Source organism: Phocoena phocoena, chromosome 7 (assembly GCF_963924675.1).
Source record: "Phocoena phocoena chromosome 7, mPhoPho1.1, whole genome shotgun sequence".
NCBI classification, from domain to species: Eukaryota; Metazoa; Chordata; class Mammalia; order Artiodactyla; family Phocoenidae; genus Phocoena; species Phocoena phocoena.
In genome coordinates, this window is record NC_089225.1 from 91,792,917 (window position 1) to 91,809,859 (window position 16,943).

The 16,943-nt window shown below is 35.7% G+C and overlaps 1 protein-coding gene across 1 annotated transcript in view; it reads left to right on the plus strand.

Moving 5' to 3' along the window:
* Nucleotides 1–16,943, plus strand: part of SPAG16 (sperm associated antigen 16) — an 864,330-nt gene that overhangs the window by 130,860 nt on the left and 716,527 nt on the right. Inside the window, exon 10 of the mRNA XM_065880870.1 lies at nt 11,740–11,867. Coding sequence (XP_065736942.1) covers nt 11,740–11,867 — 128 coding nt within the window. The remainder of the gene's footprint in view (nt 1–11,739; nt 11,868–16,943) is intronic.

The following is a 16,943-nucleotide window of genomic DNA, read 5'->3' on the forward strand; positions in this document are numbered from 1 at the left end:
CTAGGTCCATCCATGTTGCTACAAATGGCATTATTTCATTCTTTTTTGTAGCTGAGAAATATTCCATTGTGTGTGTGTGTGTATGTATATATATATATATATATATATATATATATATATATATATATACCACATCTTCTTTATCCATCTGTCTGTCGATGGACATTTAGGTTGCTTCCATGTCTTAGCTTCCATGTCTTGTAAATAGTGCCACTATGAACATTCATAGCTACCGCCTCTGTTTAATTTTTTATATTTTTTATTGAAGTATAGTTCATTTGCAATATTATATTAGTTTCAGGTGTACACAGTAATTAAATATTTTTATCTATTATACTCCATTTAAAGTTATTATAGAGTTTTGGCTATATTCCCTATACATTACAACATATCCTTATAGCTTATTTATTTTATATTGTAGTTTATGCCTCTTAATCTTCAACCCTTGTCTTTCCCCTCTACCCTTTCCTCTCCCCACTGGTAACCACTAGTTTGTTCTCTATATGTGAGTCTGTTTCTGTTTTGCTATATTCATTTGTTTTATTTTTTAGATTCCACATATAAGTGATAACAGAGTATTCGTCTTTACCTGTGTGACTTATTTCACTAAGCATAATATTGATAACATCTGGATCCATCTGTGTTGTTGCAAATATTTCATTATTTTTTATGGAAATATTTCATTCTTTTTTATGGCCAAGTAATATTCCATTGTGTGTGTTTGTGTGTGTGTGTGTGTGTGTGTGTCCATTCATCTATTGCTAGACAATTATCCATTCATCTATTGCTAGACAATTAAGTTGCTTCCATATCTCAGCTATTGTAAATAATGCTGTTATAAATATAGCGGTGCATGTATCTTTTTATTAGTGTTTTTTTTCTTTGGGTATATACCCCATAGTAGAAATGCTGGATCATATGGTAGTTCTATTTTCAGATTTTTGAGGAACCACCCTGTAATGTTTTCCATAGTGGTTACACCAATTTAGATTCCCACCAAGCGTACTAGAGTTCCCTTTTCTATACATCCTTGCCATTATTTATTATTTATAGACTTTTTGATGATAGCAATTCTGACAGATGTGAGGTGGTAGCTCTTTGAGGTTTTGATTTTCATTTATCTGATTATTAGCGATGTTGAGCATCTTTACATGTGCCTGTTGGCCATCTGTATATCTTAGAAAAATGACTGTTCAGGTCTTCTTCCCATTATTTAATTGGGTTGTTTGGTTTTTAGACATTGAGTTGTATGAGCTATTTATATATTTTGGATGTTAGCACCTTATCAGTCATATCATTTGCAAATATTTTCTCTCATTCAGTAGGTTGTCTTTTTGTTTTGTTGATGTTTCCTTTGCTGTGCAAAAGGTCTAAAATTTAAATAGGTCCCATTTGTTTATTTTTGCTCATTTCTTTTGCCTTAGGAGACTAATCCAAAAAAACATTGCTACGATTTATGTCAGAGTATTCTGCCTATGTTCTCTTCTAGGAATTTTATGGTTTCAGGTCTTACGTCTAGGTCTTTAATCCACTTTGAGTTTATTTTTCTATATGGTGTGAGAATTTCATTCTTTTACACGTAGCTGTCCAGTTTTCCCAGCACCATTTATTGAATAGACTGTCTTTTCTCCATTATATATTCTTACCTCCTTTGTTGTAAATTAATTGTTCATAAGTGTGTGAATTTATTTATGGGTTCTCTATCCTATTCCATTTATCTATGTGTCTGTTTTTGTGTCAGTGCCATACTATCTTGATTAGTGTACCTTTTTTTTTTTTTTTTTTGCAGTAAGCCCGCCTCTCACTGTTGTGGCCTCTCCTGTTTCAGAGCACAGGCTCTGGACGCGCAGGCTCAGTGACCATGGCTCATGGACCCAGCTGCTCCACGGAATGTGGGATCTTCCCAGACCGGGGCACGAACCTGTGTTCCCTGCATTGGCAGGCGGACTCTCAGCCACTGCGCCACCAGGGAAGCCTGATTAGTGTACCTTTATGTTATAGACTGAAGACAGGCAATGTGATATTTTCAGCTTTGTTCCTTTACTCAAGATTGCTTTGGCTATTTGGGGTCTTTTGTGGTTCCATGTAAATTTTAACATTATTTGTGCTAGTTCTGTGAAAAATGTCAGGGATTTTTTGATAGAGATTGCATAAAATCTGTAGATTGCTCTGGGTAGTATGGACATTTTAACAATATTAATTCTTCCAATCCATGAACAGAGGATACCTTTTAATTTCTTTGTATCATCTTCAGTTTCCTTCATGAATGTCTTAAAATTTTCAGAGTATAAGTTTTCACCTCCTTGGCTAAGTTTATTCCAAGGTATTTTATTCTTTTGGATGAGATTTTAAATGAGATTGTTTTCTTGCTTTCTCTTTCTGATATTTCATTATTAGTGTATAGAAAAGCAACAGATTTCTGTATATTAATCTGGTTTCCTGCAACTTTACTGTATTCGTTTATTAATTCTAATAGTTTTGTAGTGGAGACTTTCAGGTTTTCTATATGTAGTGTCATGTCATTTGCAAATAGTCAGTTTTATTTCTTCCCTTCCAATTTGGATGGCTTTTATTTCTTTTTGTTGTCTGATTACTGTGGCTAGAACTTCCACTACTACATTAAACAGAAGTGGTGAGAATGGTCATCCTTATCTTGTTCCTGATTTTAGATGGAAAGCTTTCAGGATTTCAATGCTGAATATGATGTTTGCTGTGGGTTTGTTATAAATGGCCTTTATAATGTTGAGATATGTTTCCTCTATACAACCTTTGATCAGCGTTTTTATCATGAATGGATGTTGAGTTTTGCCAAATGCTTTTTCTGCATCTATTGAGATGATCAGATGATTTTTTTATCCTTTTGTTAATGTGATGTATTACATTGCTAGATTCTCAGATATATTCCATTCTTGCATCCCTGGAGTAAATCCCACTCGATTGTGGTGTATGATCCTTTTTATATATCATTGAATTTGGTTTGCTAATATTTTGTTGAGGATTTTTGCATCTATATTCATCAGAGATATTGGCCTGTAGTTTCTTTTTATAATGTCTTTGTCTAGTTTTGGTGTCAGGGTAATGGTGGCTTTATAGAACTTGGGTATGATTCCTTCTCTTCAATTTTTGGAACAGTTTGAGAAGATAGATATTAGCCCTTCTTAATATGTTTGGTAGAAGTCCCCTGTGAAGCCATTTGGTCCTAGACTTTTGTTTGCTGGGAGGTTTTGTTTTGCTTTTTTTAATTACAAACTCAATTTCTCTTCTAGCTATTGGTCTGTACAGATTTTCTATTTCTTCCTGATTCAGTATTGGAAGATTGTTTCTAGAAATGTATTCATTTCTTCTAAGTTTTTCAGTTAGCGTATAACTGTTTGTAATTTTCTCTTGATTTTTTTGTATTTCATGGTATCAGTTGTCATTTCTGCTCTTTCATTTCTTATTTTGTTTATGTGGGTCCTCTTCTTGTTCTGAGGAGCATGCTAAAGGCTTATCAATTTTGTTTATATTTTAAAAAAACTAGCTCTTTGCTTCTTTGATCTTTTTTCTGATATGAGTATTGTTACCCCAACTTTCTTGTTATTTCCATCTGCATAAAATTTCTTTTTCCATCCCCTCACTTTCAGTCTGTGTGTCCTTAGCTTTTAAATGTGTCTCTTGTAAGGAGCCTGTAAATGGGTCTTGTTTTTCTTTTTTTATCTAATCAGCCACCACATGGCATGTTTTTGATTAGAGCATTTAGTCTATTGACATTTAAAGTGAATATTGATGGATAAGTACTTATTCCAATTTTGTTGCTTGTTTTCTGGTTGTTTCTGTGGTTCTTCTCTGTTCTTTTTTAATTTCTTCCCTTATGATTTTATGATCTTCCTTATTTGTATGCTTGTGTTCCTTTCTCTCTAGCTTTGTATATCCGTTGTAGGTTTTTGATTTGTGGTTACTATGGGGTTCATGTATGTTGACCTATATCTACTTGTTTTAAACTGGTAGTCATTTACTTCAAATACATTCTAAAAGATCTACATTTTTTTACTCCCCTCCCCAACATTTTCTGTTTTTGATGTCCTATTTTACATCTTCATGTTTTCCCCTTCACTGTTAAGACCCTTTAACATTTCTTTTAAGGGCAGTTTGGTATTCATTAACTCTTTTAGTTTTTGTCTGTCTGAGAAGTTTTTTCCTCTACTTCCATTTTAAATGATAATCTTGCCTGGTGGAGTATCATAGTTTGTAGGTTTTTCTCTTTCAGCACATAAATATATCATGCCCTTCTCTTTTGGCCTGCAAACTTTCTCCAGAAAAATCAACTGATAGCCATGTGGGGGTTCCCTTATACGTGACTCTTTGTTTTTCTCATAATGCCTTTAGGATTGTCTCTTTATGTTTAACTTTTGCCATTTTAATTATAATATGTCTTGCTGTGCTTCCTTTTGGAATCATCTTTTTTGGGGACTCTCTGTGCTTCTTGTACCTTGATACTGTTTCCTTCATCAGATTTGGGAAATTTTCATCCATAATTTCATCAAATACATTTTTGACACTTTTCTCTCTCTCTTCTCCAGGGACCCCTATAATGTGAATGTTGGTCTGCTTGATATTGTCATAAAAGTTCCTTAAACTGTTCTCATTTTTAGAATTTATTTTTCTTTTTGCTGTTTTCATTGGGTGATTTTCATTATCCTATCTTCCAGATCACTTACGTGTTCTTCTCTATCACCTAGTCTACTTTAAATTCTTTCTAGTGTGTTTTTCATTTCAGTTATTGTATTTTTCAGTTCTGACTAGTTTCTTATTAAAATCCTCACCATGTTCATCTATTCTTTTCTCTAGTTCATTTAGCATTCTTATTACTAATCCTTTGAACTTTTTACTCTGGTAAATTGTTTATGTCTGTTTCATTAATTGTTTTTTCAGGTTTTTGTTGTTCTTTCTTTTGAAAAAAAATTTCTCTGTTTTCTCATTTTGCTTAATTTCTCCATCTTTATGAAATTAGTTCAAACAGTTAGTTACATATTCCTGTCCTTCTGTGGGAATGTCCCTATATTGTCTGCATGTGTCCAATGGCTTTGGTGGCAGAGCTGAATCTGAAGTGAGCAGAAGTCATGTCATCAGTCAGTGTGTGCTAGCAGCCATCACATCGGTAGTAGGTAGGACTGGAGATGGAAGAGCTAGGACCAGAGCCAGATGTTAGCTGGGGCTTCTTTTCTGCTCCATAGCCAACACCACCATATCAGGGGTGGGTTGAATCCCATGTTGCTGGAGCAGAAGCCCTGGTGTTCGTGTCTGATCTGGTTCTGTTCCCTCGAAGTGTGTGCTTTCTGCCCCAAGCATTGACATGTTCAGTCCAGAGAGGAGCATTGCTGGGACAAGAGGGGCTGGAGCAGGAGCTTGGCATGGGCTGACGTGCAGGCTGGGGTGGTCCCAGCACCAGTCAGAGCTCCAGAACACTCCTGATCTGCTGTCCCTCACGAATGCCAGTAATGGCTTCTTTTGCCCCTTTCAGATGCTGTGTCAGGTCTGAGTCAACTCCTTCCCCCACAACTCCATACCTTCCTTAGAAGTGGCAGCCTCTGCCCTAGTGGGGAACTGCATTATAGAGCAAGAGGGGCCAGAGCAGGTGCTTGGCATGGGCTGGGGCATGTGGTAGGGTGGTCCTGGTACCAGTCAGAGCTCCAGACCACTCCTCATCTCCTGCCCTTATGAACAGCAGTAATGTTTGCCCTCGCTCCATTTGGATGCTCTGTCAGGTCTGAGCTGGCTCCGCCCCCACATCTGTGCACTCTCCTTGCCTGTGGCAGCCTTCAACCTAGTGTGTAACTGCACCATGGAGCAAGAGGGACGGGAGCCAGTTCTCAGCTCAAGCTGAGGAGCCTGCTGGGGCGGTTGTGGGAAACTGGCCCAAGTCCTGGGGCAGTTTCAGTCTGCTTCCTCTGCCTTGTTTTGGGAGTAAGCAAGCATGTGTGCACTTTTCACAAGCAGAGTCTCAGTTTCTTACAGTCCCACTGTCAGTCTCACTGGTTTTCAAACCAGCTACGGGGACTTGTCCTCTTGGCGTCATACCCCAGGGCTGGGACACCCAATACGGGGTTTCAACTGCCCACCCCCCAGGAAGGGTTGCCAAGCCTGTGTAATCTCGCTCCTCTTCTGTGTCCCCTCCTAGGGACTCAGGTACCGATCTGATCACTTCCCTTACCTTCCTACCTGACTACGTCTGGATCTTTCTTACAGTGTTGTTTGTGTAAGAGTCTTTCTGCCAGTCTCCAGTTTGTTTTCAATGAGAATCGCTCCACATGTTGATGAATTTTTGATGTGTTCATGGTGGTTGGTGAGCTCCACATCCTCCTGCTCTGCCATCTTGATCTCCTCCGGGTGACCACTGTTAAGATTCTTGCTCTCTCTGTCTCTCTCTAAAAATGTTTCAAAGATACATTAGCACTTACCTATGTAGAACCTTTTTTATTTTATAAAAATGGAATGATTTTCCTTATATGCTATTCTGTAAATGTTTTAAGTTAATAATATAGAGTTAATTTTGTATAAGTATATATAAATTTAGAGTGATATTCAAAATATTTGACAGCCATTAGAGCATAAGCACTGACCAATCAGAATGGATGCTGGATGTAGGGTGGGAGAATGGTCCTGGAGCCCCAGGTGTGCCAGAAATTACCTTAATTAGGCAATAAAATGAATAAGTCAGGGGCAGGGGTTGGAGAAGCTCTAGCTCCCATAGAAGGAGCTAGAATATGGGGGTGAGAGGAATATGGAGTATGTGCTCAGGGTATCAGCTGTTTTCCAAGTAGTATGAATATCTTTCAGTATTTTAACAACTGACAGGGCCATACTGGTGTGCTAGGGTTATATCAGCACTGCATGTACCTCATTCTATTTAAAGGTAGTACACCAGAGTAGTACTATAATTTTTAAAGTAAATCAAGGTATTGATGCACAGTTAGATTGCTTTTAATATCTTATATTGTAAGAAATGCTGTGTGTTAGAAAACAAAAGCAAATCACAAAAACAAATAAATAAAAAACATAAACAGAAAAGAAAACTTGTGTATGTAATCTGGTGAAACTTTGTGAGAATATCCACAAGGCAAATTCCTAGCTGTGGAATTACCAAGTCAATTTTTATTTCGATAGATATTTCTTTGAAAAGTCAAATCAGTTTACACTCACTCCAGGTGAGACAATATTTTTTTTCCATATCTTGTCCAACAGTTTGCATTATTATCAAAAATTATGTCTTTATTCAATTTGATAACTGAATGATTAAGGAAATATTCCATTCTTGTTTAGTAATCATTTTGTAATAGTTGAAAAATTGTTTGATTTGGAGTCATTTATACTTAAACTTTTTGTTTGTATTTCGATTAATTACTATGAGTTTGTTTTCTCAGCTATAAAATGGAGATATTATAAATGTCAATGCAATTTTGCCTGGTTTGTTATTCCAGATTAATTTTAGAATAATTTTCTAAGACTCCTCAAAATTCACACTGAAGTTTTAATTTGAATTGAATTAAATATTTAAATCAAACTTCTGAAGTTCATTAATAGACTTTCTATCTGAGTCCATGGACTATCTATATTAAATCAGCCCTTGCTTTATATCTCTGAATAAAGTGTGTTTTTCTTTCTGTAGGTTTAGTAAATTTCTTATTAGTGTTCTGTGAGGTATTGTATATTTTGTTGTTGCTAGATTTGATGAAATATTTTTCTTTTATATCTTCTGTTCATTCATTGCATGTATGAAGGTTGCTACTTTTATAATTTGTAGTACATTTGTAGTAATGTGGCCTCTTTATAATTCCTTTTTCCATTTGGCTTCATACACATTATCTATCTATCTCTGTCATCTATCAATGTAATCACAATATATGCAACTTATGATAATTTCATCTACTTCGTTCCAATAGTTTTATTGCTTATTTCTTCACCTAAATATCTTCTGCATATTTCTACTCTAGCTTTTTTTTTCATTTATATTGTTTCTTCTTGAGACTGAGTCCTTGCAATGGAAAGAGTGTATTCTACTTACATTTGTGGTCTGGTAAACTACACTAATGCCTGACACAAAGGAAACACTCAAATGTTAAGTGAATGCCTGAGTGAATAATTTTGAGCTTCAGATTCAAGATTGTTCTGGGCAATTCCCATGAATGTTAGCTCAATGGAAAACAATAAACAAGATAGAGAAGCAGACACAAGTCAAATGGCATAGATACGGAGCCTGGGTACCCAAGAGACTAATGTGGAAGGAGGCCAAAATAGATAATTGGCTTCCCAATCAGGATAGGTACAGGGGATGCCTAACTGATATATCACTGAAATGGAGCAAAAGTTACCCATCTGGTGTTTCATCCTATGAATATAAGCAGCAAGGCTGTATTTAACCTCAACTGGCTGGCCAGTGAAGCAAGGACTCCTTTTATTATTGATCCTGGGATGAAGAGAGATAGCCAGCAGTTAACAGATATGAGACTGTATTCCGACAGGTCGGGTCATAGTAGAGTCTGCTGTAATCAGCATACCAGGAGAAATTAATCCTGGAATTTGATTAAGATAGAGTATTTTATAATAAGTAAGTAAAGTATGAAATAACTCAATGAATTTACTCACCTTTTACTCACCAGTTGAAATTAACATGTGCCACTAGTTGCAGCAATAATAAACACAGAAATAGCTAATGTTTATTAAGGATTTATTAGATGCCAAGCATATGATTAGTGCTCTACAGAGATTATCTCACTTAATCCTCATAGCAGTCTATGAATTCAGTATGATTTTGATTGTATTTTACAGGTGGGAGAATACAGCTTAGAAAGTTTGTTAAGTAGCTTGACTAAATTCACATACTAGTATGTAGTAAAGCTGAATTGTGAGGAAAAGCCAAGATTTTCAATCCTGACATTTATTTCACATGGGGAGCTTTAAAATAAAATAAATACCAGTGTCAGAGCCTCTCTTTCAGAAATTATTACTTAATTGGTCTGGAGTGGGGCTTGGTGGTATTGGTATGGTTTAAAAAGCTACATGGTAATTTCAACATGTCCTTAGAGTTGAGACCATTGACCTGTCAAAGCACCTTACTGAGAGTTTAGCTTTGCCCTCAAATTGTACCTTGTCAGTACAAAGGAATGATAATGGTTATGTAGCTTGAAGAATAGTTTTAAGATTTATTTTCCTTCCTCTATGCACTGTCCTTATTTATGTATCCTGTATTTACCTTTCTGATCGTGCCTGCCAATTTATCAGCTATTGTCTCCTGGAATGTTTCAGTATACAGGCTGGGTTATAAAGGGTCTTAACGTTCTGCCTCTGCAAGTGCATCTATATTTAGATAGGATTGCTGTTACTAGACCTTTACTTCTCTTGTAAATCTTCTTTTAAAATAGTTGTTCAGTTATTATTATATTTCCCTATATATCAAACAGGTTGTAGTTGATTAGGTTTATTAAATGCCTTGTATTAGTTTTATATAATGATCGGTTTAACAGTGGTTATACAAGTTGCTGTAGATAATAAGTTCATGGTTCTAGATATTTCCATGTAGTCAAAAAATTATACTCAGAATGGATCCTGCTCCACCTTGCTATGTTTTCCAACATAATAATTTATCCTACCTCCATTTCCAGCCCAAGCAATATTATTAAAATGAGGTACCATTACAACGATAGGAAAAGGGGCAAAAGGCATAAGTATACAGTTGAGAGAAAATGAAGTACAAAAAGAAATACAAAAATAGTTAATCTAATCAATTCATTGGCAAAACACCAATGAAATAGTTTTATATATGAATTAGCAACAGTTTTTTCAGACTTTTTATCATGTAATTACATATTTATTATTTTATTGTTTATGGCGTCCTCATGCTAGAATGCAAGTTCCACAAGGTCTACTTTGGTCAGTGATATATTGTAAGAGCTGAAACCAGTGCCTGCCCTGAAATAGACACTCAATAATAAATATTCGTAAGAGAAAGAAATATGTGCATGTGTGAATGTGCCCATAGCAAAGATGTGGTACATTGTATATATCACTATATAACTGGCAGGGGTGTGAATTCATGTAACAGTTCTAAAGAGCAATCCATGAAGAGGTATCATGTTTTCTGTTAAATGTTAATTTTATTTGGCTTATTATTTATTTATACTTCTAAATTGTGTTTTAAGGATATAATCAGTAAAGTGCAGATTTATAGACAGAAAACCTTGTTCACAGCATCGATAATCATGAGGCAGACAAATATAGCTGATGTTAAGTAAAATATGACATTTATCATTCTTTCAAAATAGACTAAATACTGTGAAAATGCAGTAATACAATGTCAAATGAAAAATGGAGGGTGGATAATAGAGCATGGTTCCAGTTTTGTAAAAATTGAGAAAGAGAGGCAGACAAATTCTTAAACCAGAGTGATAATAGTAATTATACCGGAGTGGTAAGAATAATTTTAATTTTTTTCTTTGTAGTATTATAAAATGCATAAAATTTCTATAAGGATGTATATTACTTTCTTGATCAGAAAAATACTTCATTTATGAAAATTGGCTTTATCATTTTCCAACTCTGAGGATATAATAAAGAATCTGTTGCAATGTAACCTCCACAAGGGCAAATCTTTTTTTTTTTGCGTTACGCGGGCCTCTCACTGTTGTGGCCTCTCCCATTGCGGAGCACAGGCTCCGGACGCGCAGGCTCAGTGACCATGGGTCACGGGCCCAGCCGCTCCGCGGCATGTGGGATCTTCCCGGACCGGGGCACGAACCTGCGTCCCCTGCATCGGCAGGAGGACTCTCAACCACTGCACCACCAGGGAAGCCCAGGGCAAATCTTTTTATCTGCTTTGCTCATTGGTGGATTCCCTATGCCTAGAATAATGTTTGGGATAAAGTAGCACTCATAAATATTTTTTGAATAAATGAATGAGTGTGCAAATGAATAGTATGTCTCCCTCTTTTAAAGGCAGTTTTAAAGTGTTAAGGGTAAGCGGATTGATTACTTCCTTTTTGTGTAGAATTGAACCATTAATCCATCCATCATTAAGTGTTAATTAAGTGCTATTCATAGCATGTCTTCTTTCCACTGAGGAGAGACCACTTTCTCATGGGCTGAAAATGATCTTTTATCTCTCGTTAGAGTTTGCTGGGTGGGGAGGGAAATGAGCAACACATGGAAGATGTCGATTCTAATGTATGTGAGATTTAAAATGATTATGACAGAAATTTTTTATCTTTAGTAAGTACCTTTAATTTAGCCCTATGTCCTCAGATTTAAAGAAAACCGTAATTATCAATTAATAAATGTTATTTTGTTATCCAATTAAAATGTGTTTAGTTCCCCACTTATAGAGAACAAAAGGAGTATAAAAATAATCACAGATTTTGTTGATGTTACTGTTGGGGATGGAAACATTGCAAAAGGACAATAGACCAATAATATAAGACAATGCTATATTGTGCTTCATTGTAATTCAATAAGGGGATTTTTTTCAAGTAATTTTTACCATGTAGTATGCAGTTTAGGTTTATGCAAGTAGATATATGCCTTATTTAAAATTTTATGCTTTTTACATATTTTCTCAAAACTAAAATCAGGAATAAGGGATTTAAGGTAAATCCTGATGGATTATAATAGTAGCATTTATATTCTAATATAATATTAAATAAAACTGTATCAGTGTTTGCAATGAGTTGTCTATTTTACACAGAACTCTTGCTATATTTTTTTCTCTAGGATTCAGTGTTTCCCTCTGATGTGCAACCAAATCCAAATCTGTGTTTATGCAAAGAAAATATTTGTCCAGCAAAATTTGACTACAAGCTGAATAACATATTTAGACTTCACGAACTTCCAGTGAGCTGGTAAGATTCTTGATGTTTTATTAATACCTTTGAGATTTTATTGTCATGTCTAAATTTTGATGCTCTTATAGCTGTTTATGGTCAAAGTGTTTTGCTCTTAGCCTGTTTCTGAAATTGCTACTTATAGCACTGAAAGAATCCTCTTAAAGCTGTTGCAAGAGTCTCAAAACTAACTGGTTTAGGCACTTGGTGGCAGTACAGCCTAAATGCACTACTGTGCATTTTTTAATGTAGAGGTTGCAGTTCTGGCTTAAAAAAAGCACAGATTGTTTTTAGAGAGGTTTGTAGGATTTGTTTTAAAAATAGGATCTCAGCAGCTATGCATTTCATTTGATTATTTTACTTAAAATTTTATCAGTGTATTGTTTTTCCACATTAACACATTATTTTGTTTTGTTTTGAGGACCATAGTTTTGTGAACCATAATCACATCAGTTTAAAAGCAAAACTTATTACTTGCTAATAAGTTTTATGAATCTGCATATTTACATTCATAGGAAACATTTTTAATCTTATAAAATTTATACTACTCCTATTCAGAGTGTTTGAGAAAAATATTTCTGTGGAGAATCAGTAAATATACATTCTACAGTAGATTTCTATGGTACTTTAAAATTTTACTAAGTGGTCAGCTTTTGTAAATAATCATGGATACATCATTTTGATTATGGTTTAGGTAAGTAATATTGTTTTCTTGTATTTGTTCATATAATCCCAAGTTTATATTATTGATTTTTAAGAAATTTGTACAAAGATGTATAGCAAACATTATGTAATTGCTCCTCTTATACTTAATGAGGAAAAATGTCTCAGAAGAGGATGTTAACCAACTCTAATAACCTACACTTAACTGTGGTGAGGTTTTTCTTGTTTTGTTTTGTTTTATTTTGCAAAGTTTGCCTTGCTCTTGATGACTGTATGTATATTCACTTTCTAAGACCTATTTGTTTGATTATTTTCATGTAGCAAGACTCTGCCATGACCAAAACCAGTAGGTTAATGAATTGAAAAGATGTGTTAGTAAAAGGAACCATAATAATGATACATTCATACCTTAAGTATTCTATTTCAACTTAAAACAGTTCATTTGCATTCACATGCCAGTCTTTTGATGTAAGGCCATGGCTTTTTCTTTCCTTAAGTGACTGTTGATTGGAATTCTACATCATATTTCTTGCATAAGCTATACCAATAATGTATCACTAACAATTTCAATTTTATGATTTTCTTAATCTGAAACAAGAACTTCAGACGCTCAGAAGATGATCTCCTCACATTTCCATGGCATTAATTTAATTTTCATTGATAGCAATTCTTCTTATCACACTTATATTTCATCACCTTGATTAGTTTTTAATTACATTATAGTAGCAAATGCAACTGGCTTATGAGGTTTAGTAACAAACTCCTCTGACTCTTTGTGATAGTGGACCTTAGCTGGTGGGAGTGGCTTGTGCTGGTCTGCTGGGGCATGGTCTGGAAGCTCTGAGCAGTCAGGGCACTGCTAGCACAGCCAGAGTGTTTTACAGAGAGAATGAGAAATGCTGACCAACGATTAAGTGGAGGTTAAGGGAAAAGCATTTACTAAATGAAAATGAGGAGAAGAGAAAGAGGGAAACATTTGACTCTTAGTCAGAAACAAAGTCTGGATTCCAGATTAATTTATTTGCAGACTTTGGAAAGACAGCTGCCCTGATAACTACTACTGCAACCCAGGGAATAATTTCTCTGTCATAATCTTCACTAGTTAGCCCATGAGGAGAGAAGATTCTAGCATTATGAGTTAGGCAGTAAAAAAAAAAAGCAAAAAAAAGAATTGTGAGTAGAAAACTAATCACTAATCTTCTAGTGTAACATACCTCAAAGGAAAATTAAGCTGTGACTTTGGGCCAACTCATTTACCTGGGCCTTTTTTTGGCCTGTTTCTTCTTTCCCAATTTGTCTCAGTTTCTGCTTCGTTATACCGCCATTTCTTCTTGGTCACAGGTTTGTTTTTCTCTCTCCCACTTATTTTATTCTACTACTTTCTCTGTACTCTCATTCTATACCACCAGTCCTTAACTAGCCATAATATAAAATTCAACTGTAAATTTCTAATGTTTCTCAGATAATTTCATATTCTCTGTTCTTAATTTAAAACTGAATCACCCCGCTCCCACCACCCCATATACACACACAGAGGTTTGGTACTTTATAGGTCTTTAATAGTATAATGTTTATTGACTCAATTATGTTTCTTTAAAGAATAAAAAATGTTTTTTGTTTTATAAGTAACTGTGAATTTATTTATTTATTTTGTTTTTCAATTATCATCAGTGGAAATAAAGTTCTTCCTCTATGGTATATAGGTTCCTTAACTTCATCAAAATAACAATGATAGTAATGACAATGATCATGAAAGAATATCAATAATAACAATAAACTGTTTTACAAAGCATCTTTCAATGCCAAGATTCAGCTGTTTTTCCCCCAGCTCTCTCTCTCTATATATATATTTTTTCTTTTTTTCTCTCTCTCTTACATATACACACACACACGCACACAGATGAGGCTCAGAGACCTTGAGAAACACAGGTCTGGTTGTGTATCAGGTCTGGTTAACTCAAAAGCAGACCATAAAACAGTGAATGAACCACAAGTATTTTATAGAAAAAGCCCAAGGAAATAGTTTCTATTTTTACAATCAAGCATACAGGTATGTCAGTAACGTACAACTATATAACCTATGAGTTTGGCCAAGATACTTTTTTCCCCTGACAAGCTTGACGTAGGATAATTGCTTTAAACTTAAATATTAAGATAATTAATTAGATTATGTTTAAGTGCAGAATTTAATTGTGCGTTCTTTCCCTGGAAAACACAGATTTACTAAAATGTATTTTAGTATGTTTTTCCAACAAGGTCATAATAAAATAAATGCATATTAAATTCCAGATAATTAAAAGAATTTTAATGTCTTACTAATTTGCATTTTTATAGAGTGCAGTTTCATAGGTTGAAGAACCAGAAGGATTTTAAATCAGATTAGTTAACAGAGTTTTTAAGTTCTGAGATAGATGTCTTTCTCCTACTTTCACAGGATGGTTCCCATCAGCCTAGAAAATATACTCCAGTATCTCCTATTAGTTTAAAAAAAAGACTTTTTCTTGAACCTACAACCCCCCACCAAACCTATGCTGTTTTCCTAGAAGCTGCTCTGCTCACTTTCAGTAAAAAAGTTGACAGTACTGCTGACTGAGCTAACAGCTTCCACTTGCGCTTCCATTCTCCCCTCCAGTGGAGCTCCCTTCCTTTCCTCTGCTCTGGAAGTAACTCTTGTCAGTCATTCCCTGCTTCGGTGTCCACCGCCAGTGGCCACTTCTCCATTCTCATTTTCCTCTCCTCTCAGCTGCAGTCAATACAACCACCACCTCTGCGTTTACTCTCCTGACTCCCATTATTTGCATGGTTCTGGTCTTCCTGCTGAGTCCCAGGCTGTCCTACTCAGTGCCTTCTCAGCAGGCTGCTTCGCTTCTGCTAGACTTCCAGTTGATAGATTGCCCCAGGCTCAGCCTCAGAGCTTCATTTTTTCGCTGTCTGCACCTTCTCAGGTGGCCTCTTCCAAGCTCAGACTTTAAACACTCTCCATATAGTGATAGATAATCACCTTGGGAATATCTCTACCATTGCCATCTCTCTTGAGTTTGAATATCGAATAGACTTCTCCGAATTATCATGCTCAGGAAGAACTCTTGTTTTCCCTCAGAAAAATGGGTCTCCTGATCTTCCCCATTTTTGCAAAAGCAAAATGTAAACTTGTATGAATTTACTAAAGGTAAAAGCCTAGGAGTAGTTGTAACTACTCATTCTCTCACCCTGCAATTCCCACCATTAAATCTAAGAGTAAGTCTGATAGGCTTTTCCTCCAGAACATATTTACATTTTCCCACTTCTCTCTATCTATCTATATTACCATGGCCATCTCTCTTGCTATTGCAAAAGGCTACTAATTCACCCCACCTTACCCTACAGTAATTCACTTACTTCACAATAGCCAAACTGATCTTTTAAAAATGTAAATCAGATAAGATTTGCTGCTTTTGGTACAAAAATGTCTTCCCCTTGTTTTAAAGTAAGATCCAAACTTCTTACTGAGGCCTACAAGGCTCTGCAAGTTGGGACTCCTGCCCTCCTCCCATTGTGTTGACCACATGCTTTCCCCTGCTTCCTTGCCCAGGGCTCTCAGCTACCCCGTCTTCTCACTATCCTGCAAACATGCCTCACTTCTCTCTGCCCCCAGGTCTTTACACTAGCTCTTCCCTCTACTTGTGTTGTTACTGCTCCAGTTTGTGCACACCTGGCTCATTCTTATCTCTAAAATCTCAGTTCAAATATCACCTCCTTGGAGAGGCAGTTCCTGAAATATGTGACTAATGTTTTACTCCTCATTCCTCTGGTCACTGTCAGTCCTATCATTCTACTTAATTTCCACCATGGTTTTTAGTAGGCATGCAGCATAAATTTTAAAGTACTTTATAAAAATGAAAAAGTACATGAAATCTTAGTATTTTTCTAGTTTATGGGTGGCTAGAGACTAGCTAGATTCTCACCAATTCAGTTTCCTCCTCCCTGGGCCCACTGGAAGATCTTATCTCCCATTCTTCTGAAGTGTGTTAACCCTTAAGACTCCCATTGGGATTCTCTGCTGTCTCTGACTTCATCCTCATAGCTGGAATCAGAGGACTTTGAAAGTGACAAACTGTGTGCTAGAAGGCACGTGGATCTCTGAGTCATGTGTGCTTGGAGAGTTCTCCAACCTTCATCATGCTTTGTGTGAGGTACTGCTTTAATTGCCCTGACTAATGCACTATATTTTTGTGAAAATGGATGAGTTAGGCTCTATAAGATGAGTGGAATTTTAAAAAAAACAGACTGAAGGTACTTTCACATTCATTCTACAAAAATTTATTGAGCATTTATCAGACACTATTCTGGACAATTAATTAAATACATAGAAATCTGTTCCCAGGAAGCTTACATGTGTTACAGGGAACAAGTAATAAACCAGTAGTGAACACGTGTATGCTATAGTATGTT